General features: G+C 49.2%; 1 protein-coding gene and 1 long non-coding RNA gene across 5 annotated transcripts in view; one reads left to right on the top strand and one right to left on the bottom strand.

The window, feature by feature from the left end:
• Positions 1 to 13,768: 13,768 nt before the first annotated feature.
• The window catches only part of EPHB2 (EPH receptor B2), a 127,819-nt gene continuing 114,502 nt past the window's right edge, over positions 13,769 to 27,085 (bottom strand). For both annotated transcript variants that reach the window (XM_053963153.1, XM_053963155.1), the window contains exons 12-16: positions 26,659 to 26,874; positions 23,229 to 23,378; positions 19,056 to 19,249; positions 18,076 to 18,231; positions 13,769 to 15,049 (exon numbers count right to left, since the gene is read on the bottom strand). In XM_053963153.1, the coding sequence (XP_053819128.1) occupies positions 14,941 to 15,049; positions 18,076 to 18,231; positions 19,056 to 19,249; positions 23,229 to 23,378; positions 26,659 to 26,874 (825 nt within the window). In that variant the 3' untranslated portion in view covers positions 13,769 to 14,940. The remainder of the gene's footprint in view (positions 15,050 to 18,075; positions 18,232 to 19,055; positions 19,250 to 23,228; positions 23,379 to 26,658; positions 26,875 to 27,085) is intronic.
• LOC128799061 (uncharacterized) lies at positions 21,308 to 26,891 on the top strand. Of its 3 annotated transcripts, none has more exons than XR_008434632.1 (4): positions 21,308 to 21,784; positions 24,544 to 24,875; positions 26,252 to 26,351; positions 26,803 to 26,891. It is a non-coding gene; the product is annotated as an uncharacterized LOC128799061 (long non-coding RNA). The 3 variants fall into 3 exon arrangements; XR_008434630.1 differs by lacking the exon at positions 26,803 to 26,891 and adding an exon at positions 26,494 to 26,646; XR_008434631.1 differs by lacking the exons at positions 24,544 to 24,875; positions 26,803 to 26,891 and adding an exon at positions 26,494 to 26,646.

Genomic DNA, 27,085 nt, shown 5'->3' with positions numbered 1-27,085 from the left:
GGCAGGGGGATGATGGAGGTGGGTGAGCACAGGATAAAGGAGGGCAGACCCAGAGGCAACAGGAGAAAACATGAAAATATTGGATGTTAGAAAGGAATTCCTATTCCTCTGAGGGTGGGCAGGCCCTGGCAGAGGTGCCCAGAGCAGCTGTGGCTGCCCCTGGATCCCTGGCAGTGTCCAAGGCCAGGCTGAACAGGGCTTGGAGCAGCCTGGGACAGTGGAAGGTGTCCCTGCCATGGCAGGGATCCTTAAGTGATCCTTAAGATCCCTTCCAACCCAAACCAGTCTGGGACTCCGTGCAGCACAGAAGTGTCAAAACTGTGAAAAACAAATGAGAAAATATTCAAGCGGGGAGATAAATATGCAAAGAAGGAACACTGCAGACAATGGATAAACTGCCTTAAGAAAGATGCCCTGTATCTAATAATCATTGGAAAATCAACTATTATACAGGAGTCTGCAGACCAGAAAAAGCCAAGGAAAGAAAGCACAATAGAAGCAGTGCCTCAAAATATCAGATTTTATACATTTATGACACCAGCACATTCCAAAAAGGCAGACATATTTTCTTTCACAGATCTGACTTGCACCAGATAAGGAAAAAAACTGGCAGAGGAACATAAACAAGCAGGAAATTGCATGGGAAGTCAACATCAATGCTCTGTGAACGAGCAGAGCTACAAAGGCTTCACTGCATTGTGCTGAGGGAGAAAGCAAACCCAGAGCTAAGCAAAGAGAAATTAAAATTTCATGCAGGGTCTAAGGCAATGTAAGACACAAACACACGAGAAAGGATATTTATCGGCCAAACAACACAGGAATCGTTACTTTCAGCAGTAAATTAAAGGAATGCTGACATGAAATCAGAGAGAAATATTCCATGCAAACCCACAGGAGTGAAATGGGTAAGCAAACATAAAATATTCAGTCAGGATGATGCATCTGCAGCAAAGGGGAAATCGTTTCTGCTACCCGGAACTGCAGATATTGGTGTAACTTCAGAGCCAAGAGTTCCAAAATGCAACTGACCTCTCACACTTCCTTTTGCACAGAGAGGACCCTGAATGAGGCTGTGAAAACCTTGGCCTGGCAGGAATTGATGTCACAGCGAGCATCGACCACAGCAGCTGGGGCAGAGGGGGCCTGGGAAACCTACCAGGAGCATTGTTGGGATCTTTTCAGGGAACTGTGGAGCTGGGAAAGCACTGAGAGAGGTGCCCAGGGAGGTGGTGGCTGCCCCAGTCCTGGAAGTGTCCAAGGCCAGGCTGGACGGGGCTTGGACTAACCTGGGACAGTGGATGGTCATGGCAGGGAGTGAAACAAGATGGACTTTGAAGTTCCTTTCCAGCCCAAACCAGTCTGGCATTCTCTGATTCTGTGGTTATTCTGTGATTCCACATCTCAGCACAAATAACAGCACTCAAGGGTTCACTGCTGGCCTTGCAGGTGAGAGAAAAGTCATCACCAGATCCCCGTGCCTGGGAACTCAGTTGGGAGTACAGGAAAACCACTCCAAACTGAAGGCTGACCCTCAGGGGGGACTTGGTTATGAAAGGTAAAAGTGACCCCAGCAGTGGCCACCAGGCTTCGTACTGAGTGGAGATGAAGTCTGGCAAATCAAGGCTCTCCTGGGCAGAAATCTGGGTGCTCAAAAGACTGCACAGTTTTGGGGATCATGACTTAGCCCCTTGGGGCCTGAGCTCACCTGTGGGTCTCAAGCAGGGATTGCTGAGACCTAGAGCCAGATCCCTTTCAAATTCACTCTTTAGGTCTCCATAACGTCTGGGGATTGCAGCCCTGCACTCCCAGGATAGATTCTGGTGACACAGCAGTTTTCTCTCAGCGTTTTTCCACTGATTCCCGCTGAGTTCTGCCTGCCTTGCATCAGTGTGATGGGAGGGAATTCTCAACTACTCAGCACTCACTGCTGTGTCTTCCTGGGGTGTAGCAGAGGAGCTTGGGGGGGGGCAGATTTGGGGCTGCTGTTGGCACTCTTTTCAAAGCAGATCAGTTACTGGGGGAATGGATGGTAGGGGCCAGAGCAGCACTGTGCTGGCACCTTCCCTTCCTGGAACAGGAAAGGAAAAGCTTGTAGCTTGGGAAGTTAAAGTTTTTACACCAGACCCATCCAGCTGAAATTCCTTTTTAAACAGTTTGCTCTGAGAGCAAGGAAAGAGTCTGGAAACAGCCTGGAAACAGCCCAGGCAAGACCAGTTTCACATTTGGACAGCAGCAAATCCCCTCCCCAGTGTCATAGAACCACAGAATCATGGAATCTTCAGAGCTGGGATGGACCCACAAGGATCACAGAGCCCAGCTCCTGATCCTGCACAAGACAAGCCAATGATCCCACCCTGTGCCCAAGAGCTTTGTCCAAACACCCCTTGATCTCTGTGCCAGATATTTTGCCTGTAGCTACATGAAAGATCCATTGCTCTGTTTTTATTACCAGCTTTGAGTACAAGTGTTCCACCTCCCAGAATATCCTGCGAAGTGTCACTTCTGTCAGGTTTGCCAAATGGTTCTGGGCTCAGGAGCCTCCCTGAATTGTTTGCAGGTTCTTTCCCCACTCGGTGCAGTTGGAGGAAGGTGTGCAGGGCCTCGCAGCACTGGACATTACAAAGGCACCTGGGGAGAGGGAGTGACCAGGTGCTCACCTAGGGCTGGGAGGAGAAATGGGGATCTGAGAGGGCTCATGGTCCAAAGGGAGAGCCAGGAGGAATTGCCTGCCCCAGGCCAACCTGGCACCACTACTGCTGAATATGTGGCTTCCTTGGGAAGCATTTCAGGTGTGCCCAGAGAAGTCCTTGGGAGCTGATCCTGACCCCATCATCTGTTCAACAGATTTCCAACAGAGATCAAGTCTTACTCCAGATGAAGACAACACTGTTCCCTCATAAACTGAAGTGGCCAGTAGGGTGGGAGGTGAGCTTTAATTTAATGTAAGGCAATGAGTGCCTTTATTGCCTTCCTAGACCCTCCTCTGTGCTTGTTCTGCTTGTGGACTCGGGGTCAGTGTCAGAATGGGCAAACACCAGCTGCACCCACTTCCCTACAGGTCAGAACGACCTGGTCCCTCTCAGGGATCCTTTTTTCCCACTCCTCCTGCTCCTATGACTTGTACCCCTTGCTGCTCACCAAAGGCTCTTGGGAAGAACTGTCCCTGCAGGAAATAAGGCTCCCTCCCTCCCCAGACACCTTTAGGGCCTTTCCAGAACCCCATGAAAAAGGAAAAATGTATGCCCTGCTCAGCTGCAGGCAGCTGTGTGGTGCCAGAAGGACTGGGGCTGGTTCACAACCAAATAAAAGCCTTGCTGGGCTCACTGGTTTCAGGCCAAGGCTTCCCATCCGTCCTTCCTGCTGACATTTCGGGGCTGTGTGGGCTGACCCTGAGCAGAGATAAGAGCTGGCAGGTTCAGGCCCTGGCCCAGAGATCCAGGAGGACCTCCAGCTCCCGCTGTACAGAAGTGTCTTACAACCGCAGAAATATTTGCCTCAATTGCAAAATCAAACCCAAGCTTCTCCTGACAAATCCACACAGAAATTCCTTTTCCCTTCAGAAAAGAAGTAGGAGGGTGACAGAACCAGACACACGGATCTGTGACTATAAACTAAATTATTGATGTTCTCTTCCTATGAGTCAAACTCTTTATTGCAGCTGAATGTTGGATTATGACAGCCAATGGTCTGTGCAGACTGTTCACTGCATTATTTATATCAATCATCTGAGCTACACCTTGTTCTCTTGATGGGGGCTCTTTCAGGGTTGAAAGATCACTGCAGAGAAGAATTTGTGCATAGTAATTAAAATAAAATCAAATTAATTTCCATAGGACTTGATCTTTTCACTCATTTACAATAATCCCTTATATATGTAATTCTCCTTTTTAAATTTTTTGTTTTGTTTTTTTTTGTTTTGTTTTGTTTTGTTTTTACACACAGAATTGTCAAGGGATCAAGATTCCCATTAAAACAGCTGTGATTTACTCCCAACACAGAGTTCAAGCTGGGGGTTGGTTGCTTAGACACTGAAATGCCTTGAATTTCCTTCTCCTCTTTACAATTGCTTGTCAATCCATTGGGCATTGATACCTCCATAAATAATGAAGGAAAGGAAGATCATCACTGAAGTTCTAAGTTAAAATACTCAAGCACGTGCACATATAAATTTGCAGCATATTTTAACTAAAGAACAATTCACTGACAAACAGGGTGGGTAATTTTTGCTACACTTGAGGGTTAATTATTCAGATTAAATGGTTTAAGCAGGGTAACAATGGTATCTGTTTATCTTGCAGTCATTTACCAGGCACTAAACAAGTTATGGGCATGTTTTCTCCCTTTTAAGTAATCAATATCTCTCTTGTTTCTTTACCTTCATATTTACACCCAAGCAGGATTATTGGGAAGGGGAACAGTTGGAAAAGCACCTAGAAAGAAAAGCCACAAGCAAATGCTTCAAACTTTACAATTCACATTTATTTTGAAAAAATGTTTTGTTAAAAATACTCCTACAAAGGCATTGGAGCAGCAGGTTTCTGTTTCCTTTATAAATACATCTGATTTATTTCTTTATTTCTTTATTTATTTATTCTCAGTAACATCGAAAGACATCTGACAAAGCCAGGGAAGCCCTGGGCTGAATGGAAGACACATCCCTGTGTAACAAGGACCTGCACATGATCTCCCCATTCACAATTAAAAAAAATACAAATACTATCATGAAAAGTGTTCTGTTGTCCTCAGGGTCATGGCCAACACACAGAAAGAGCAGGAAGCCAGGGCTGGGGACACCCTGGAGCCCAGCTGATGGATCCTGGGACTGGTGGCAGGGGAGGACAGGACACTGTTGACACTCACTGTTGACCACTCTTCAGGTGGCTGAAGGACTCACCCATTTCCCCATCCCACTCTGCACTTCCTTCCAGAGCCGTGACCACGAGGTCAGAGCCTGGCAAAGCCTCCTCTCCCTGCAAACCTTCCCTGTGCCATCAGCAGCTCCTCCACAAATCTTCCAGGGACGGACATTTCCCAACAGATGCTGTCACATCATGTCCTGTGGGAGGACCCCATGAGCAGATCACAGGAGTCAATGCCCTGATGGACAATTCCCTGCCACATCTCCCCTGCTACCTCACTGCCACCTGCCACCTCACTGTCACCCCTCCCTTCCCTCTGGGACCTTCTTGGGATTTGGTATCTGAGCTAGGAAAAAATCTTCCCTGCAAGGAGTCTTTTGGAAGGGGAGCACAGACAGCTACATTGGCTCTTCAGTTCCTCAGAAGCCCATGGGTAGATGATGGCATGGGAAGGGTGTTTGGATACCTGTGCCCAGCTCATCCTGAGAGATCTCTGAGCTCCCAAACTCCTATTTCCTGCTCTCCAATGCTCTCAGACCACAGCCTGGGGAAGAGAGAAGGGTCCTGCCTTTATTTGGGACATGCTTGGAAGCACCAGGCTCATTTATCCAGCAAGAACTGTGACTCCTCAGCTCTGGCTTCAGGGGCTGGAACACCCCCAGGCTCCCCAAACTTAAACCAGGGCCTCAAAGCACTCCCTGGGCTGACTGAGTTCACATCAATTGAAACAGCATGGCAGGGAGTGACACAAGGTCAGCAAAACCCTTCCAAAGCAAACCTGGAAATACAAATTGTGTTCTAAGGCCGATGGATGTGCTCCTTCTCTTGTGGCAAGAGGCAGGGCTGGAGCCTTTCCCTGAACTGTCCTAGGGAACACCGGCCAGGGATCCTGACACACCAGATCATACAACTTTCTACTGCTTTATCCAGGGAGATCTGGGATGTGAGGTGGATGCTTCCAGAAAGAAAGGGAGGCAAAGGGAGGATTTTGTAATGGGAAGAGATGTAGCTAAACAGAGCTAAACTGCAGGGATGTGCTGAGCCAGCTCCAAGGAAGGGAACCCCTGGCGATGGCCCAAACCTGAACAAACCATCCAGCCCTTCCATACTGGGGAGGGGAGAGAGGGCAGAGAAACAACAGAGAGAGAGAGCTGAAGATGGAGAACAAGCAATGACAAAAGGATGCAAGAGTCACAGGCTGAAAAATGAATAGAGAAGTCATTGGAGGAGGGCACCCAACAGAAATCTCCAATGCAGGGGCTGTGGATCCACAAAAGAAGAAGCAGATGCAAGTCCCCATCTCTGATCCTTGATTTCTCCCCCTCCATCTCCAGCAGGATGGCAGGGGATGTGCTGTGATGTCGGGTCCTGGAGGATCATCCTGAAGAGGGAAGAAGTAAAGCCAGGACCCAGGCAGGAGAACCTGGGTGATCCAGGAGTGATCCACAGGCTGGCACCAGGGATTGCTCTCCTTATCAGGGCATCCACAGACTGCAGCTCCTTCTTAGTGTCTCCAACTCTCTCACCCTCCAAGGAGGCTTTCCTTCCTCCCCTGCTTAAACCAGGCTTTTCACTGCTCAGATCCCACTCTTGGATTGGACAGGAATGGCCACACTTTTCTGTCCCTCTGCCCATGGCCGATCCTGGGCAGGGAGAGCTGGGCTATCTCACTTGCCTCCACTGTTGAACAGCTTGAAAGAAAACTCTGGAGCTTGAAGGATGGATGGTGAGTGCTTCTACAGACCTGAGGGACCCAGCCACACCTGACAGCCTCACCTTGAGCAAGTCCTCACTCCAGAACCCTGGAGGATTTTGGGAACTCCTGCAATCTGAACTTTGTTTCTCTGTACTTCAGAGAATGGCCAACATGAAACCCACAGCCCTGAACCTTGGCCACCTCACACGAGGGCTGGACTGTCCTTCACTAAAAGCAGGGATTTTCCTATGATCCTAATGCTACCGGGATCCTAGACACAGAAGCTGGGATTTTTAGAGGAAAAAAGAACCATGAGAGAGCTCATAAATCCATCCATTCCTCCTGGAGACCAGAGCCCAGGTGGGGCCAAGCAAGAAACACTGGTGCACCAGACCTGTCCCTTCCCTGGCCCCTACAGCTCACAAGGGTCTGTAAGGGCCAGGAATACACAGTCAGAGACCCTTCAGCTCCAGTCTGACCCTTCTCCCGCATTCCTGGGCTGCTCTGCAGAGGGATAAAAATCCCTGCCCATGCCAAAGACCTTTTCACTTGTGCAGTGAAGGCAGACTGAGCAATGAAGGGTTTTAATGTCTGGATCTAAGTTGTCCCCAAGACATAAAGAACAAATTAATCTTCAGAGCTGGGACAGCACTCAAAACCAAACCTTGCACTTAATCCCTGCCTACATCTTATCCTGGAGCCCTCAACACTCAATGCCTGCTCTGGGACCCCTCTACGACTTCCCTGCACTCCCCCAGCCCAGCCCTGAATTGCTCCATTGCACCAAGAGATTTTTGCCCATTTTAGAAGCTTGTCCCAGTCTCCTTTCCTGCATTTTAACTTTTGAGGCAGCTCTGATACATGCATTTGGACTCGTGGTCAGATTCCCAAACAACCAGCAGGTCACAAGGCAGAGCCAGCCAATGCAGAGGGACAAATCTCACTGTCCAAAACCTCTCTAGAGCAGAGGAAAGGAAGGACAGGGATCTCTCATACCCAGCACTCCTAAAGCACTTTTTTCATGACACCAGGTCATGAAAGAAGGTTTGAGGTAAGAATGCTTCCACAGAGAGCTTCCACATCCAACACATGATGGATCACCCAGTCAATCTCTCTTTTTGTGCTTTTCCAGTTGTTTGAGGCACTGATGTCCCACTGCATCCCTGAGCCCCAGGGATGCCTTGGGATACACAAGAAATTGGGAGGAGGAAGTAAGTGGTTTCCTCTGACACGGGAAGCCCTCTGGCTCCACACAGAAATCCTTCCCCAGAAAGAGTGAAAATGGAAAATCGAAGATGCTTGATGGACTGTTTGGGCTTTTAAGAGATGTAGAATGTGTCAGTCCCAAGAATACGATTGAATAAAAGAATTTTTGCAGGAATCCTGTTATACATCCTGTGCCCCCAGGCATCCGTGACCCAGAGAAACTGGAAGAGGTATTTTTGTGTCAAAATTAGTCTTTTAAAAGTTTGTCCAGTCACCTTTTGAATACCAGAACATTTTGGTTTGGAAAGGACCTTAAAGCCCATCCAGTCCCACACCTTGCCATGGGCAGGGACAACTTCCACTATCCCAGGTTGCTCCAAGCCCTGTCCAGCCTGGCCTTGGACAATTCCAGGGATCCAGGGGCAGCCACAGCTTCTCTGGGCACCCTGTGCCAGGGCCTCCCCACCCTCACAGGGAAGAATTTCTTCCTAAAATCCAATCTAAACTTACCCTCCTTTAGCTTAAAGTCACCTCTCCTTTTCCTATCAATCCATCTAGTGGTGGATATCCATGTTCCAGCCATGAGTTCCACCCTCCAACCACTGTGCTCTATGCCAAGGAATATTCTGCTTCCCCTGCCTTGGAGATGTCACTGTCAGAAACACTGACTGCTGCTTTCTCACTTTTTTCACATCTTTCCTGATTTAAGGACATGAAATTTTTATCATTGTGGTTTACCTCTGTCAGAACCAAAAACCAAAATCTGTTTATCTTTTATACCTCCCACAGACTTCTGGCTGTTACAGAAGCCCTGATCTGGCTGCACCTATCTGTACATTTATTTCTTCATTTCAGTGTATCCCTTTGGAGTGGAGGAGAACAAAAGCACCTCCAGCATTAGCAGAGCCAGCACATCAAAATTTCACTGGCTCATAACGTTGTGTGAAGGCTCCTGAATGCCAATATTTGACAGCAATCAGAGATTTCACATTTATTCTCCACCAGCAAAGGCCAAGCCAGGCTGTGGGTTTGCCACACCATCTGTCCCAGACTGGTGATTTTATCAACTTCCTTCTCCCAGCCCAGCCCACTCAGCCTGGAGTCAGTGAGCTGGAAGTGCAGACCAAAGGCAGTTTGGGGAAAAGGGGGATTTGACTGCCAGCTTCATCCTCAGGTAGAGTAACGCACTTCCCCCAGCCCTCATGGAATCCTGGGATGGTTTGGGTTGGAAAGGACCTTAAAGATCATCTTGTTCCAACTCCCTGCCATGGGCAGGACTCCTCCTTGAACCCCTTTCATTAGTTTTTCTTAACACAGCTGTTTGGCTCTTAAAGACAAAATTTATGGCAAAGGATATGGCATGACATCTGTACAGAAGCTCCAGACCGACCCCAGAGGTAGAAGTTGAAGCTACAGTTGAGGCAAGTGAAAAATTCCTGAAGTTTACTGGAACAAAGGAGCTGGAAATGGATCAGCCAAGTGTTTGTTGTTCTTTTTTTCATGAAGGCAAAACGGAGTTCCTGATAAAAAATGAGGCACGCAAGGCTGAGTTGTGGTTTGTTTGCAGGGGTGGCAATGGGGGCACTGGGATGTCCCAGTGGAATCAGACAAGGAGACGGAGTGGCACTGCTGCTGCACTCCTGCAGAGCTCACAGAGGAATTTCTTGCAGAATTTAAGAAGGAGAAAAATGGGAGAGATACTGTTGAATGAGTTTTAAGAGAGCAGGAATGCAGATTCAGGAAAAGATTTGTGGGGAGAGAGGACTTCTTGCTTCCAGTCCCAAATTTCTGCAAATAACATTTGTCAATGGAGTTGGCAGGAGTTTACACAGGGACAGTAAGGAGGTAAATTCCAGGAAATATTTGGAGAGTGCAGGGAGTTTTCTAGGAGAGCAGTGGAAGATTGGAACACATATGGAAGCAAACACAGGCCAAGGTTGTGTCCTGGGAAGGGCAAAGAATTCCAAGAAGCAAAGACGTCCTGAACAAGTTTAAATAAAAAAGGCCAAAACGTGACTGTAGATAAAAAAAGTTGAATCCTGTATGTGAAGAACTTGCAAATATGTAACATTTTTGAGGATGGAAAAAGACCTACATTAAATCAGCCTCGAGTTAGACATGCAGGAAAGAAGATGATTTACATTAAAACAATAAACTCCACTAAACCAAACCAGACAGCAGTGACACTTCCAGTACTCTGTTGTATATCCAAGGCAATCCCAGATTTATTGCATCATCAGAGAATACAACTGTTAACGATGCAGCAGAGTGCAAGCCCTGACTCCAGGATTAATATAAATCAGCCTGGCAAATATAACAAGAAGTTTCCTCAGCTGCTCAAACCCTCCAAGAGGTTCTCTCTACAGGCCACTGCTAATCCACAGCCAGGGTGATGATTCCTGGGAAAGAACCTTTCCTTTAAGCCAAATTCCAAGAACAGCTTCAGGGGGTGTGGGAAAAGCCCTGTAGTCCGGCCAGCAGCTGATGCTGATGAAGGTCCCTCTCCTCAGCTCCGGCCAGGCCAGGAGGGAGCAGCTCTAGGTAGTGCTCATTAGCCAGAGAAGAGAGCAGGATCCTGGTTTGGGGAAAGGGCTGTCAGGAGCCAGCAGTCCCTGTGAGGCTGATCTTGCAAGGCAGAGCTCACAAGGATGAAGCTCTGCTGTGTCCCCAGGTCCTCCAGCCCCTGCCCTGCACGTGGCTCTCTCTCACCCTGGCGTGGTGCCCATGAGCTGACCCTGCTGTACAACTGCAGTGGAGCCATGGGATGGATCCCAGTCCACCCTGGGATTAGAGCACTAAAAGAGCCCTGCAGCAGTGGGAAACCCTGGGACACCCACGTTTATCTGGATCACATGGGAGCCCCAACACGGATTGCTGCCTTTGGAAGCTGCTGCTCGGCAGTGAGGATGTTAGGGAGAGAAGGAGCTCCTCAGCTGCTGCAAAGCACAAAACCCCACTAATTCATGAAAGGCAGTTCTGAGGGTTTACTGGGGAGGAGAGCAGATCCTTTAGCAAAGGGATGTGCAGCTCACAGTGCCCTATTTTGTGTCCCCACAGCTACTAGGACAAGTGATTCCTCATGATAGTGCTGTGTCTTACAGGTATATTCATCCTTTCTCCTTCACACCCCTGGGCTGTAATTCCAGCAAATGGGCTGGTGGCAACAGCTGGACGTGACCTACAAAACATATTTTATCTTTTTACTGTCCACATATGCTTTGCTTCCTCTGCTCTGCCCTGTGATGCTCTGCAAGATTTGAACTTATCACCATCCAACCAACTGAGAACATCCAACCTGCTCAGCATTCCCACCAAATGCCCTCCACAGGCTGATCCTCAGCAGGAAGTGGGAATGGGAGAAGGGAAGGGCTGGGAGGTAGCTTGAAAGGTAAAGAGGAAATGTGAAAATTGCAACAAGCTGCCTGAAAAGCTCCATGTGATGATTTTTGTTACGTACCCACACATGCACACATGCACATGCACAACAGCATTTCACAGTGTCAATGTTAGCAAGTGCCTTTTCCCCTTGGAACACGCCAAGTTTTCCATTAGACTCCCATTTCATAGCAGTACATTGGAGCCCCATGAAATAAATATGTTATTGTCACTCCAGTGCCTCTGCCCTCACTCTGCAGCATGTGCCAGAGGCGTTTACAACCAAAGCACTTGACAGGAACTCGGTTCCTCGTGCTCCCAGGAGAGCTGAAGGATGCAGAAAACTGCAGTGTTTTCTGGACTATGCCTATTTTAGTCCAGCTCTCCATTAGTCCTACACAGCCAAACACAGATGTCACAGCCATGTCTGCTATAAACAGATGGGAAGGTGTTACTTTTAGTACCACCACCACCGTGTGATTTTTAGTCAGAAGAAGAGACAAGGACGGGCTTTCTCTGTCTTGCAGACGGCTGCCACAGCTCTGGGGGCTGTAGCACTGGGGCCTGTCCTTCACAGTGGCTGGGTCTGGCAGGTAGATGTGTCTGAAGCAGCCAGCGAGGAGATTCAGTGCATTGAGACAAAATGTCTCCAGATGAAGACCTGAAGTGCCCTTCCAAGGCTTGGTGCCTCTGTAGGGAGGCTGCCCGAGCATTGTTCCTCCTTAGTGTCTGCAGGAATGTAGGGGGTGGCAGAGAACAGTCAGGAATTGTCTGGGGAGGACAAGTGAGGGGCATCATGTGCTCCTTCCACATGGCTGCCCCACAGGAATCTACTGCTGAGTTTTGTAGGCAGAGCTCTCCTGGCAGAGCTCTGGGGCATGAGGTCACTCCTGGCTGTGGCTGGACAGCTGGCACAGCACCATCCTGCCCTCACCTTGCTCTGCCATCAGAGAGCTTCACATGCCTTTGGGACACAGTGACAAGTGCTCCTTGTCAAAGCACAGCAGCCACAATTTGGGACAGACACACCAGGGGAGGCTCCCACGCCACTCTGGGACTGGGCACACCTGGGAGCTCCTGGTTTCCCTGTGTGCCCTCTGCAAACACTTCCTGTGGTTTAGTCAACTCCATATTTTATGTCCTTTCAAAACTGAGCCCATCACCTGACCAGGAGCAAGAGCTTTTTGGATGCGAAGGCATTCCAGGTATCCCTTTGGATACACAGGCTAAACCAGGCTGGATTTAGGGCAGAGCTGCCCATCCAGGTACCACCTGCACACCCCATGCCTACAGCCCACCGCCCCTCGCTCCACACCACTCTGTGCCCCCTGCCAGCCGTGCCGGGGCTGTCACAGGGGATGGATGCCCTGTGGGCACTGAGCTCAGGACAGGACCCTGGCACCCAGCACACACCTCCTAGTTGCCATCACTACAGGCAAGTCCAGAGCTGCAAACCCAGGGCTGGGCTGGATGCAAACACAAGTACACAACACTGCACTAGAGGTTTTGGATTAACAGGGGTTGCAGGGACAATTCCTCCACTGAAAGCCCCTGCTGCTGGAGCACCAAACCCTGGGACAGGGCAAGAGCTCAGGAGAGAAGTCTTGACTGCAGGGACTGCTCTGATGCCACTCGCAAGGGCTTTGTTGTTGGATCTGGTCTGGCAGTAGAAAATGCTAGAAGTATTTAATAAAGGACTTCATATTTTACAAGCAGTCTGGGGAGATGGTGTCTGGCCACAGAGGTCTAGACAGCTTGGGATTTTCATCCACAGCAGACACACTTCCTCTTGGAGTCAGCTCCTGGAAAATACAGCCAGGCAGCTCCCAGTGAACGTGCCTTCAACACTCCTTGCTGCCAAAAACAAGAGGAGGAGCCCAGGAATGACATGGCAGTGGCAGACAAGGGCTTGTGAACACCAGTCCTGAGGCCATGACCAGAAGATGGTTGGGAAAATGCCACGTGTGGAATGCTTCAAAGGATGCAAGGTGGTGCTGGGCACAGAGAACAACCAGATTCTCATCTGCACCTCCCTGCACTTAGCTGGTGGCATTCACACATCCCAAAGACCTGGTCAGTAACTAAAGAATTTTTTTGCAGTTATTTACAAACCCATTGATTGACCATTCAGCTTCACCCACAGCATTCTGCCTCCGAAGAGCTGGGATTGGAGCTTTTGCTGTCCCGGGCTCTCTTTGACGTAGGGGCTGAGCCTGAAGCTGCATCACCCAATGAAGAGACAGGGTCCCCAAGGCACAGAGCCCATCTGCACAGCCTGGCACCTGCAGGGACCCATCCCCACCTGGAGATAACACAATCCCCACTCCAAAATTCTGTGCCACGAGCTCCTCTGAGAGGACTGGGCTTGCCCTGCCTTTCCCATGCACCAATCCAACACCTTCCTCAGCAGCCAGACACTTCCAAAGGGCTCTGAAGCCAGCTGTGGAGTCATCATTCCCTCACAAAACCCATCCACCCTCCCACATTTCCCTCCCAACCCCCCTGTGATGCTGCTCACCCCCGAGTTGAGCTGGTGGCCATTTTACTTTGGCAAACACCTGGAAGCCCAACAGCCACAAACATCTGTGCCATGACCAATTGGAAAGAACAAATAAGCAAATGGGAGGAAATGTGCATATAAAAAACCTTTTTCTCCTGGAATATGGTCAATAAGCTGCAAATTTTCCTTCCACAGAGAAGGGATTTAAGTTCTTGGATGATATGATGCTTGGAGATGTCATTTCTTTTTCATTAAAAAAACCAAACCCCCAACCAACCGAAAATTTCCAACCCCAAACTCACAAACTGGTGTTAACAAAACAATGTAAAAGGACAAATCTCCCAACAATGACAACCGAAAAATAAAGGTACACGTCAGCATTTGTAATCAAAAACTACTACATACTGTACTTGGGAAGTCTTCTTGGGAAAAGATCATTGGCATCTAGAAAGGACATCACTAAAAGTCTTGAGCAATGATATGTATGAGACATGATGCCATTGCAGGGTGGATGGACGGACCCTTAGGAAACTGTCACTCACAAAACTGTTCCATGACAAGAGAAAATAAGAGATGTAAAAAGGATTGGTTTTCCCCATCCCCACCCCCCCAGGCATTACAGATTCCTTCTCATTTGTCGGAAACAGCTTCCTCTAGCCTTAGTTTATTTGTTGTGTTTTTGTTTTTTTTTTTTTTTTTTTTAAAAAAAAGTCTTCAGCTTTTGAAGGAGTCCATCAGTTTCTGAGATGCACTTGGTTTCACAGCACCAAAGAGCTTCAGCTCTCCCCGTTGGATCTGCTCACAGGGGCTCTGGGGAAGGGCCTGGCTCATAGCGTTCCCAGAGCCCACGGGAGGAAGAGATGTGCTTCTTGTGGCCTTTCCTTGCATTCCTCTTCCTGGAGAAGTCCCACTGCTCCAGAGGTGCCTGGGTCCAGCTGCAGCAGCCTTGTGCAAGAGGAAACATGAAGCTGCTCTTTTCTCTTCCTTTGGAGACTCCCATTGGTCTTGGAGCCCTTTTCAAGAATGCAATTGCTTTACTATTATTTAAAAATATTTTGTAGTTAGTTTGTTTTTTTTTTCAAAATAGTTGTCCTTTTTTTTGTTCCCTTTTTCCATTGCTTAAATTCTAGAAGCTCTTGGCGACTTCTCATTGTTGAGGACAGGGTGTTCCCTCCTGCTGCCGTGATCCTCAGAGCAGCTGCCTGTCTCTGGTCCATGCAGAACACTCAGGAACTGGAGCTTGGACATACAGGGGCAAAGGGGAGCAGGGCCTCGAGGAGGAGGAGCAGGAGGACAGGCAGCTATCAAACCTCCACAGACTGGATTTGGTTCATCTGTGCTCTCATCACCTGGATACTATTCAGAATTTTCTTCTGGTGTCCTGCTAAAGTGACCCCGACTCGCAGAATGTCCCTTTGGGAGGAAAGGAAACAAACACAAATATCAGGAGGTATTTTCTCACAGCAGAAAAAGATCATAGATGGTATTTAAAATTATCTTTAAGGCCCCTTTCAACCCAAACCATCCTGCGATTCTGTGATTCTATGATTCCCAATTCTATGAGTCCATGAGAACAGTATTTAGAGAGCTGAAGTATCCACAGATTTCTTTCATGAATGCCACAAACAGATTCAAACTTTGTGACACCTCTCCTCTTTCACTTTTTCTTGCTTATTGTCCAGTCTTTGCACTTTCAACCTACCTGCAGCACCCTCAGAGTCCTGAACCTCAACAGAGAGTGTGAAACCAAATGCCACAGGCTCTGCTCTCTGCTTCTGAGTCAATTTGTCTTAAATTTTTTGCCTATGTACTGTTTTGGATTTTGAATTTTCTTTAATTTTGTGACACACTAACCCATTTTTTCTACCCCTGGAGACAAAGGACAGGGATGTGCTGCCCCTCCTCAGTGTAGATCTGACCCCCATATGCAGATGATGCTGTTCTTGATGCTTTTCCTTTGAGAAAAGGAAAGATAAGACCATGAAGTGATCAATTTTTGCACTCAGCCTTTTGTTAAATCATTGCAATCTCATTTTTGGACAGCTTCTATTTTTTATAGATTTAGACATCTGAGAGAAATAAAAGTCATGCCAAGAGCATGAGTGTGGCTCTAAATTGGTCCTATCTGTGTCTCCAGCTGAGTTTGCTCTCAGCTCCCCCTTGTTGAATAAATCTCAGTCATGAAATCTTTAGATCTTCTTCCCATCAGAGGATGGGAGGCCACGTGACCCAAACCTGACTTGAAGGAATTTTAGGTGCCTTTTATCCTTGAGTGTTAGGAACAGATGTTTAAGGGCAAGAGTGGCAAAACCTTTGCCATGTTTAGAGTGGAGGTTATTGGGCAAAGAAGGGTAAAGAGGAGCTCCAAAGGGTGGAAAAAACTCTTCACTCGTGTCTTTAAACCAGAATAAGACCGTGGCTCTGCACAAGCCTGTGATTCCAAGCCCTCTGCCCTGGACATTAAATATCTGATTGGATATTGGGAAGGAATTCTTTGCTCAGAGGGTGGTGAGGCCCTGGCTCAGGATGTCCAGAGAAGCTGTGGCTGCCCCTTCCCTGGAAGTGTCCAAGGCCAGGCTGGAAGGGGCTTGGAGCAAGCTGGGATAGTGGAAAGTGTCTTAAAGCCCATGGCTTTAAGATGAGTTTTAAGGTCCCTTCCAAATCAAATGGTTCTGTGACTCTTGAAAGACAATTCGGTGTCCCAAGGTGTCCCAGCCTGCAGACAAACCAGTAGAACCCTTTCCAGAAGGTCAGTGTTGAGACCACGTGGGTTTGGTGAACTGAGTCACCAAATCCAGATTTCAGGAAACATTCACACTTTGCTGGCTCTCCAAATCTGGATGAGCCAGCAGCTCCACTGACATTCCTATCAACTTCTGCAAAGGCCAGTGAACATCAGGGGGTGGTGTCAAGTCCTGTTACACCACAATTTTCCAAGGAAGAAGACTTGGACTGTCCTCTCAATTGTACACCCAGCCAAGTAGGTGAGGAATGTGGAATGGAAGTTTGCCAAAACTAGTGGGACATGAGCTGAGGATGCCCTTGGAGTTGTGGTGAAGGCTCTTGGAGAGGACTTGAGGGACATGGGAAGGGACTGGGAGAATTGGCATTTAAGGGACACTGAGGATGTCTGTGAAAGAATAGCCAGCATTAGCTGGGTTGTCTGCAACCTGCTTGCTGACAGATATTGCAAATAGCAGAACTCAGGCAGGGCTGGGTTGTAGTCTGATATACCCTCTTTGGTCAAAGTTCTTCCCTACCCTTCAGATTTCGTGGACTCTCTTTTTGTTGTATAAACACAGCCAGTACTGTGCTAAAATCATCCCCAGGGCCTTGGGATTGCACCACAGATGTCCCAAAACAGTCAGAACTGCCATGGGAACTTCCCAGCAGCAAATAAGAACAAAAAGCCAGAGAAAGTCACAGTGGCTGTTTGAGTGAATGGATTCTGACTCACTGTTAGATTTAAGATCTGGATTTAAGCACGAATCAAAAAACCTCCCTGGCCACCAGGCTCAGAGACATTGTAGCCTGTCTTACAGGTGGCTCTAATGCTTGGCCCTTTCTGAGGGTTTCTACAGATACCTGCAGACAGCCACAAATCTCTCAGCAGAGGCATCAAAGTCCCAGCCAGTCCCAAGGGATTTCAAAACCCACCAGAAGTGGGATTTCAGCTGCCTGATTTCTCTGAAGAACTTGCTAAGAATCAGGGGTTGTCACTTGCCAATTGTCACTGCAGGACGATTTTTGTAGATGCAGGACATTTTTAGTGGATGCAGCACAAACTTGAAACCACCCCCCACAAGGAGATCTTATCAGGGTGTGTGAGGGGATGTGGCAGAGGCTGAAGCTCTGCTCCATGTGGCAGAGCAACAGGATGAGAGGCAATGGGAAGAAATCGGTGCCAGATCCACCAGAACATGTGTGGGTGGAACGGACTTCCCAGAGAGGGTGTGAAATCTCTTTCCACAGACATAATCCTGCGTGAGGAGCTCTAGAAGCTGAGCAGGCAGGTTGGACTGGGTGACCTCCAGTGGTCCCTCTCAACTGTAACCACTCTGTGATTCTGCCTTTCTTAGGCAAAACTTTGCACCATGCTTGTCTCCATCAACACATCAGCCAACCAAGAGGAGTGCAGAGTTCAGAAGTGCTCTGGAGAATTGTCTCATGCCAGCCTGAAATCAGTTTGTCCCATGTAGGGGTTTGGACACCCTTGGTGGAGGTGTTCATTTTCACAAAGTGGTAGTGGGGAGAGGAATTCTGCAGGAGCAGAGTGACAGACATATGGTCTGGAAACTGAATAGAAGTGGCTCCACAAAGCAACAATTCTATACAAGTAAAACTACATAATATGAAAATAAAATCTAATTCAATAACAATTGTTGCAAAACTGCTGGGGCTTTCTCTTGTGCTTTGGGACTCAAAGCCTGGGCACTTACTCTACAGTCATCTGAGATACTACATCAAAGGTGGTGAAACCAGCACTGGCGAAGCTCTCCTTGTACTGGCTCATCTTGATGGCATCCAGCCATTCATCCACAGTGTTGAAGCTGGTGTAATCCGGGATTGTGCGGTCAAGGAGGGGGAGGTTCATCCTGAAACACAGAAATGGGTCATGACAGACCAAGAGCTGCAAGCACAACTGTTCCTGCACCCTCCAGCAGCTGCAGGCACAGGATCAGCATCATTCACAGTGCAGGCACTGCCCTGTATTGTGGAATTCCACCCAGAAATCACTGTTCCGCCAAGGGAAGGACTGTGCAGAGCAACAGGGAAGCCTTTCTGGATCAGGTCATGCCAGAGAGGCAGGAGGCATCAGAGATGTTGGGATGCAGCTTTAAAATCCTGGCTGCTCATGGGGAGAAAGCTCATTCTCGTATAGGAGCAGCGCTTCCCACAAGCTGGTGCAACCCACCCAGCCAAGAGAAACTCCACACTGCCTCATGGGGCTTTATCTGCTTCCAGTGCAGTGGGACTGGAATACCAGAACAATCCCACCAGCCCAGTATCCCCACGTACACGAAACCGAGGTGCTCCTCTATGTGCAGGGTGCACTGTCCGAGAGCTGCCTGTGCTCACCAGAGCTGCCCAAGGAGAGGGACCTTGACATCTGTATCCCTGCTCTGTGGATGCCCCAAGGCTGGAAGTGTCCAAGGCCAGCATGGATAGGGCTTGGAGCAACCTGGGATAGTGGAAGGTGACCCTGCCCATGGCAGGGGTGGAATGAGATGGGCTTTAAGGTCTCTTCCACCCCGAATTGTGATTTTATGATCTTTTCATGCTCTCCCTATAAGGGATCAAACACAGGCCAAGCTCTAAAGTAGCTCCTGAGAGGTGCAGGGATAGTGCCACCAGGACCCAGAGGACACCAGACCTGTTCAGAGGAGCCAAAGGACAAGAGGAGGACAGAGACACATACCCAGAGGAGAGAGGTGCCATGGCTTTCAGGCTGTTCGGATTTCGGATCATTTTATCCAAGGTGTTGACAATTTGCCCAAATTTGGGCCTGTGGTTCCGATCCTTCTGCCAACAGTCAAGCATCAGCTGGTGAAGGGCATTTGGGCAGTCCATGGGTGGTGGCAGCCGATAGTCCTGCTCGATGGCATTAATCACCTGCAGGAAGAGAAAGAGGCATCAATACAGCTGTGATAAAACCTATTTAATTCCTAATATGCCTTTTCTTGGATCCTGAGAGTGACTGACATGACTGATCCTGCAGCCTGTACTCACTGCTGCCTTCCCATCTCATCCCCATCTCACACTGTAACTTCCAGCCCTCAGCAGGTCAGGTGAGGAGTGAGGTGTCCTGGAAGGTGCCACCAGCTTTGCTCAGCCATTCAGCCTGGGTGGCTGATTGTCATGATCAGTCTCCTGATCTAGGGAAAGGAGCACCCCTGTTGCCCTGTGAGCCCGCAGCTGCAGGCAGGGGAGTCAGAGAGAAGGGATCATGCTTGCCTTGCACACAGCAAAACAGCTTGCTGGGAAAACATCTCCATCCAGAGAAGGGTGCTGAGTTACAGACAGGGAGCCTGTCCCTGTGTTTTCCATCCCCCGGTGGTGTTTTGTGCTCCTGACACAAACCAGCTTGTCCAGGTGACAGGGTCGTGCCATGGCCTGGGTGTGCTCAGTCAGCAGAAACAGCTGGATCATTCTGCAGGCCTGTGCAAGTACAAAACACCATGGGGAGCACTCAGACTCCAGTGACAGAGCCAGGCCCAGGAGAACTTGGTTGCAGTGTGCACAGAAGAGCTGCAGCACAGCTTGCCAAAGCCATGTTGCAACTCCAGGTTCATCTAAAAAGTCTTTGGTCTCTCCTTACTGCTCCACGCAATCTGGGAAAATGTCTGGTCTTGCAATGTCCACAAGGGCTGGAGCAAGGACTGGAGGATCTTCTGGAATGGAAAAAGGGCTGGAGGATCTTCTTCAAGGGGAACTCCACCTCCCTGCTGCTCTGCACCTGCAGCCCTCAATCCTCTCCTGGGTGACAAACGAGGATGAAGCTGCTCCACTTCTTCCAGGAACATCTGTTCCTCTGGCAGAGGCATGTACAGGCAAGATTCTCCTGCCTCCTTGGCCATGCACAGCACAGGCACTGAAGGATGAGCAGAAGGAGCCTTGAACACCAGAGAAGGGCTTGTGCATGGCAACAAAACCCAAAAGTAAGGACAAAAACCAGAACTGAGGATACTGCAGAAATCAGGAGCAGATCTTGAAATGATGAAGTCTCCATGGGAATGATGGACAAGGGAAGGAAGAGTGCCAGAACCTCCCTCAGGGATCCTGAGGAAGAACCTCAATGTCTCTGGCTATTCTCACCATGGGATCAAGGCTGCCATGGCTTTGTTCAGCCATGTCTTGCACAATTCCAAAGACAGAGATCTTCCTGGTGGGATTCCCTAGGGCTGTGCCCCCATCCTGGGGAAGTCTAGACATACTCGTGGTGGTGGACATATTGTTGAAAAATGTCCACACAGAGAAAATTAAGGATACTGGGAATGGGAATGGGAGAGAAGCAGGAAAGAGCTGGTGGCTGATCCATGCCAAACAATCCAGAGTGTGAGATGGGCATCTGGCAGGGCTTGAGATGGTCTGTGGCTCCAGGTAGAGAATGGGTTGGGAGGTGCTGCAGGCACTGTTATGTGTGGCCAAAGTGCTGGGTGGGCTGATGTGAGACACAGGGTTGGCACTGCTGCTGCCAAAATTTGCCAGATGGAGGAGTCCTCTCCCAGTTCTGCTGCCCTGGCTGGACATGGTGGAGGCCCCGTGGGGCCTGTAAAGTTCTGACCAGAGGTAACTCCTCTACAAATCACTGACAGGAGGGTGGAGCCAGGGAGTGTTGGTCTCTTCTCCCAGGTAACAAGTGGCAGGATTAGAGTAAATGGCCTGAAGTTGTACCAGGGGAAGTTTAGATTGGAGGAAAAATTTCTTCATGGAAAGGCTTGTCAAGCATTGAAACAGGCTGTGCAGGGAAGTGGCGGAGTCACCATCCCTGGAAGGCTTCAAAAGGTGTGTGGATGTGGCACTTGGAGACATGTTTAGGGTGAATGCGTCAGTGCCATGTTGATGGTTGGACTCAATGACCTCAGAGCCTTTTTCAGCCTCAAGGATTCCATGGCTGCTGATGTGCTTTGTGCAGCTCAGGGAACCTCCCAAGGGGTGCTGAGCCCCAGCCCAGCTCCCTGGGTTCAGGTCTGCCCAGGGTTCAGGTCTGCCCAGACCAGTGGCAGGGGAGGCACAGGGTGAGGCCCAGCACCACGCAAGCACCAAGCACTCCTCTCTGTTCCCAGCGAGTCCCGCTGCCATCAGCCCCGTCCCGGAGGCAGCCCCAGCTCTCTCCATGTCCTCTCCCAGCTGCCGCCCCAGGCGCTCACACCCCAGGGTCAGGAGGGTAATCTGCCCTCAATATCCTCCACGCTCCTCCACAACAGGACCGGCTGTGCTTAAGTGGTGACAGCTTCTGGGGCACCGTGTCCTGCAGCACGGGCAGCGCAGCAGGGGCTGGGGACAGCGATGCACAGCAGGAGGTGCCAGGCACAGGCACAGCTCTGCCATCCCCGGCACGGCAACTGGTGCCACTGCAGCAGCGCAGCCGCGGCAGGAGAAACCAGCGAGGGAAGAGCTCCGGGAGAAGGACAAGGGACAGAGAAGGTACAGGAACATCTGGTGCAGGACATGCTTGAAACTTGAGGTGACAACAATGGCTTAGCAGGAAGGGAATTGTCCTTGCTGAGAAAGGCAGATCCCTAAGTCCCATCCCTCTGACTCCAAGAACTGATGGAAACATTTTCCTGGTGTGGCAGAGGCTGGGACAAGGCTGTGAATACCCAAAGGTTCTAAGGTATCATCCTGCTCCAGGTTTAGGAATTCATATTAATAAATTTCTCACCAGGCATTAGGGAGGAAATAGTCCCACTCTGGAGAAACCTGATGGAGATCTACTGAGATGGAAAAGGTCTGATCTGCCATAGGCACAGGAGGAGGGACAGGAGTCAGGGAGGAGACAGGAGGGACAGGGAGCTTGGCTCTTGCTCTCTCCCTGTAAGGCAAGGCCTTAGGAGTCCTACAGGATGGTGGAGATAAAGTGCATTCTGGAGGCATCCAAGGGACTCCCCAGAGGCTGCTTTGAGACACACTGGAAGCCAGGCAGATACTGCAAGAGCCAGGATGAGCTTTCTGAATCCCTATGGTCCACCCAGGACCTTGGTGTTACATCCTGAGTATTCATGATGTGAGGAAGGGCAGCTGTTCTGAGAGACAGAGTTAAAAGTGGCCTTCTGACACACACATACAGGTGCAGCCTCTTCACAGCACCAGCCGCTCACTGCCACCAGCCAGATGGGCTTTCAGCCCCAGGTACCACACCAAGAGGACCAAGGAGAACAGGAGAATGGAAATAGCATTGCTGTGCTGAGAACAGGGACTGCAGCCAGGGGCCATCCTTGCAGGAAACATCCCCGGAGCAAGGAGTGCATGTAACTGTTTGACCTGAATTAGGGCAGAGGAATGAAATATTTAAAGTTGAGCATGTTCTGAAGTACCTCATTGTTTTGGTTTCTAGCTGTATCTAAGTTACTTGGCTTCTTACAGACCACAGTCCAAGCTTCCCATGGGAGATTTAATGACCATGTAGTAGAAGATGTCCTTGACTATGGCAGGGGGTTGGAAGGAAATGATCTTTAAAGGTCTCTTCCAACCCAAGCCATTGTGTGGCTTTGTAACAGACTTTCCTGGAATGTCTGTGATCCCAGCAGATGAAGATCTATTCCAGAGGCTCTCAGCTCAGGGACATCTCCTTTTCCACCCACCTGCTCTTTCCCTTTCTTGGCACCTGCCAACACCCCTAGGGTGCTCCTCTTAACCCTGTGCAGTGGGTGCTGTGCCATCCCCAATCTCTGCCACAGCAGCACCATGGGGTCAGAATAAATCCCCAAATTATTCTCATTACTGCTTCCAAAGGTGTTGACCATGGTCACATCTGCCACAACAGAGAAGGCTCTGGACACGCCACAGGCTGGGACAGGTTGTGGGCATGCTTTGGCCTTGCAATGCTCCCCACTGCAGTGTTTCTGGCCCTGGTTTCCCAAGAACTCACATCCTGGTTGGTCATGTCCCAGTAGGGCCGCTCTCCGTAGGACATCACCTCCCACATAACTATTCCATAGCTCCACACGTCGCTGGCCGAGGTGAACTTTCGGTACTGAATGGCCTCAGGTGCCGTCCATCGGATTGGGATCTTCCCACCCTGCAGGACAAAAACGGGATGGTAACAGAGAGAGCAGGAGCAACTGAAAAATAGCAGTGTCCACAATATTTGCCTGTAATATTCCAGTAAAATCCCAGATGGAAGGAAACATGGGACTGTCTATCCCTCAGGGTGGAAGTGGATTGTCCAGCCATGCTGGAAGCCTCCAATGATGATGATTCTCCCCATTTGGTGACCTGTCCCACCACCCTCCTCAGCAAGGAGCTTTTCCTGTTGCTCACCTTGAACCTACCCAGCCATGTTTTTTGTCTATGACCCCTTATTATATCATCTGGTGCCACTGCAAAGAGTTTGGCTCTGTCTCTTCATTACTACCCTGAAGGTCACTTAGAGGTGTCCCCTCAGTCTCCTTGTCACCATCTTAACCAAAGTCAGCTCCTTCCCTCTGCCTCCTGCTCCAGTGATCCTCAGCATGGCAAAATGCCCATGGTGCTAAGAGGGTCTTTGGTAGAAAGTGAATGGCCAGGAAGTAAAAAAACCCAAACTGACCTCCCTCCATCCTTTTGCTGCCACCTGGCTACCTCCAGAGAAGAATAAAGGGAATTAGAATATCTTCTTCTTCAGCCTTCTACAGCTTCTACTCTTTGAAGTCAGCAACAGACCATTTCTGAGCTGAGTCCTGGTGTCCCAGTCTGTCTGTGGATCTACACCTGATCCAGCAGGTTCTGATCCTTCAGTATGGGATAGGGGGTCACTGGTGGGAAATGGGATAAGACTGGGTGGGCACTGGGGCCTCTGTCATCCAGCTCTGGAAAAATCAGGATTCTCAACTCCAGCTGAGGAGTTAAGCACGGAGTGGCACACACAAATGGGGACACAGGGATTGAGGGCTCTGCTTAAGCCCTTCCTGCCTCCTGATTTTCTACCAGGGGCTTTGGACTTGAGCCATCCACTCAAGGGACCTTCTGAAGGGAAAATCTTCCCCTGTGCTGAAAAAATAAGCAGAAGTGTCTGTGTTTTGTGGCTGTGAGAAGATTAAAAAACATTCTATTTTGTCAATGAACAACTGCCATGTCTTATTAAGGGTCTCCCAGGACTTCGTAGTACTCAGCCCCAGTACTTGCCAGAATAATGAAAAAAGATAATGTTCCTTAATCTTCTCGCAGCCACAAACCTCAGACAAAATATTATGTTTTCCACAAAGGGGGAAGATGAAGCAATCCATACCAAAGAGGATGTCCTCTCCATCAGGCAGGCTCCTGACAGAACTCCTGTTAAGCAGTGGATTTTAAAAATGGCTAAAAAAAAGTCCTAAAGTAGAAATCAGACTTTGGAGGATGCTTGTGGGAACTCACTTCAGTGAAACATCCCATCTCTGTGGGGTCTGACCTGGAGCTTCACCACTGTGAAGACTTTCCTAAGGTCCAGCACAAACCTCCCAGGCCAAAGCTTGTGGCTTCTGCTCACCCATGGACACAAGGCCACTGGGAGAATGATGATAAAAACCATTTTGCGGAGGAAGATACTTCTGATACAGTAGGTGCACATAATCTGTCATTATGGATAATAAATACCCTGCTACAATAGCCACAGTTCAAGGAGATTAAATTAGGGATGATGAATTTTTTATTAGAGAGAAAAGCTACAGGCATAAAGCCAGGGATAGAGAACAGCAGTAAACACCATGTATTTAGTTAACAAAGGGAATTTTAATTGGTTGTAAGGGACATATGAAAAATAAATGTTATTAGTGTTTGTAAAAAACATTGATGGCTGTGTGAGATGGACGAACTGATGTCTGAAGCTACACAGATGAGAATAAATCCACACATTTTTAGGTGTTTGTTAGGTATTTAGCTACTGATAAAATTTAGTAAGAGCTATGCCAGGCATCTCATCACTACCAGCTTCAAAAGACCCAGGAGAGGTGATTTCCTGCAGGTCATGCCCCAGCTCTATCAACACTGATTTCCAAGAATTCCTGTCATGGGCATTGATCCTGATGCACTGTGCAGAGCATTTCTGTGTGGTATTAATGAGAACTCCTGGCTGAGCTCTCATTGAGCAAAACCAAATAATCCTCTGGTCCTGGAGCACCTTCTGCAGCCTGAGATGAGCCACAAGTTCTAGGTGGCACTTGTGTCTATGGCACCAAGGTGTTCCTGGGAAGTTGTTACATGAACATGAAGTCATTTTTAGGAGTGTTTTTCTGTTTAAATTGGATACTCTCTGGAAGATCAGTATCTAGTATCTGGCACCCACCCACACTTCCTACACTTCAGTCTGTCCTTCTTGGGGCTGAGCCAGTGAGATGACATGAGGAAGGACAGCAGGGTGTGGGAACCCAGGGCAAGGGGAATATCCCCCTGTCTGCCCTGGGGTGCTCTGACTCCCAGGAAAACACTGACTTTGACCCTCATTTATGGAGAAGGCCTCCTAAGCCTCAAAGTAAACTAGAAACCACAAAACTGTGAAATAGATTGTAGAGAGTAGTGTAGTATATCACATGAGTGAGAAAATTATGTTTTAGGATTTTTAGTATGTTATAGATGGGTTCAAGATGGAGGGTATAGGGTGTTGTCTCGAGTTCCTTTCTTCTCTCTTCTTCTTCCTCCTTCTTATTGGGTTTGGGTGGTATCTTGTAATTGGGCAGAAAAATCTGCATTGCGGGTTTTTAGGGGTCAGTTATTGGGTTAGAAAGGGAAATAATCTAGGTGTCACTTCTTAATTGGGTAGCTTAGTTTTTGATTAGACTTAAAAAGACTTTGCAGCATGAGTTCGTTAGCCATTTTTGTGCTGTTTTCATGCATGCAAGGTCTGCGTGCAGACAGCGTGCTGAAGTTTTGATAAGATAACAATAAACAGAGGCTGAAGACCGAAAAAGTCCAATGCATCTCTCGTTCCTGACACAGAACTGCTCCAGGAGGGTCTTCCCTGCCAGGAGAGCCCCAGGGAGTTGCCCAACTTGGGGCCAGCAAGCTCACAGCAGGGCAGCATGACTGGACTGTGATGGTAAGAAACCCAGACTTGCTGCCCTGGCAACAAATCTGTCAGGGCAGTGTCACATCTCAAAGATTCCCAGGAGAATCATACGGGGAGGGTGCAGAGCATGATCCCAACCAAGGGCTTTTCAGGGACTTGTGTGTGTTTGCAGACATGAGGAAGGCTCAACTATCCACAGGAATGACAGGACCTCTGGGACCTTTTCACTGCTGACACCCTGAAAAAGTGCTCCCTGCTGTCAAGGGGGAGGTCCCTCCTGCCCTGTCCTACTCCTTCCCTCACCCCCTGCCCCTCCTTGGTGGAAGAGCAGCATTACCAGAGCACTGGTGTAGGTGGGGTCGGAGGTGTCGTCCTCCAGGAAGCGGGAGAGGCCGAAGTCGGACACCTTGCACACCAGGTTGCTGTTGACCAGGATGTTGCGGGCGGCCAGGTCCCGGTGCACGTAGTTCATGTCCGCCAGGTACTTCATGCCCGCGGCGATGCCCCGCAGCATCCCCACCAGCTGGATCACCGTGAACTGCCCGTCGTTTTGCTGAAGGACACATGGACACAGGTGACAGGAGCACGTTCACAGCCCCTTGTGGCCAGGCAAAAGCCAGGAGCCTCTTTGCACACCCATGGCAGGATATGCCGTGAGTACATTCCCTCCCAGGGAGGGTGGGGAGTGGAGAGCTCACAGGGGTTGGGAGTCACCTCACACATCCCAAGAGCACGACTATGGCAGCTGCTGTCACCCCAAAATG

Source organism: Vidua chalybeata, chromosome 22 (genome assembly GCF_026979565.1).
Source record: "Vidua chalybeata isolate OUT-0048 chromosome 22, bVidCha1 merged haplotype, whole genome shotgun sequence".
Taxonomy (NCBI): domain Eukaryota; kingdom Metazoa; phylum Chordata; class Aves; order Passeriformes; family Viduidae; genus Vidua; species Vidua chalybeata.
Note: the sequence above shows the minus strand (reverse complement) of the source record. Positions and strands in the feature narration are given on the sequence as shown.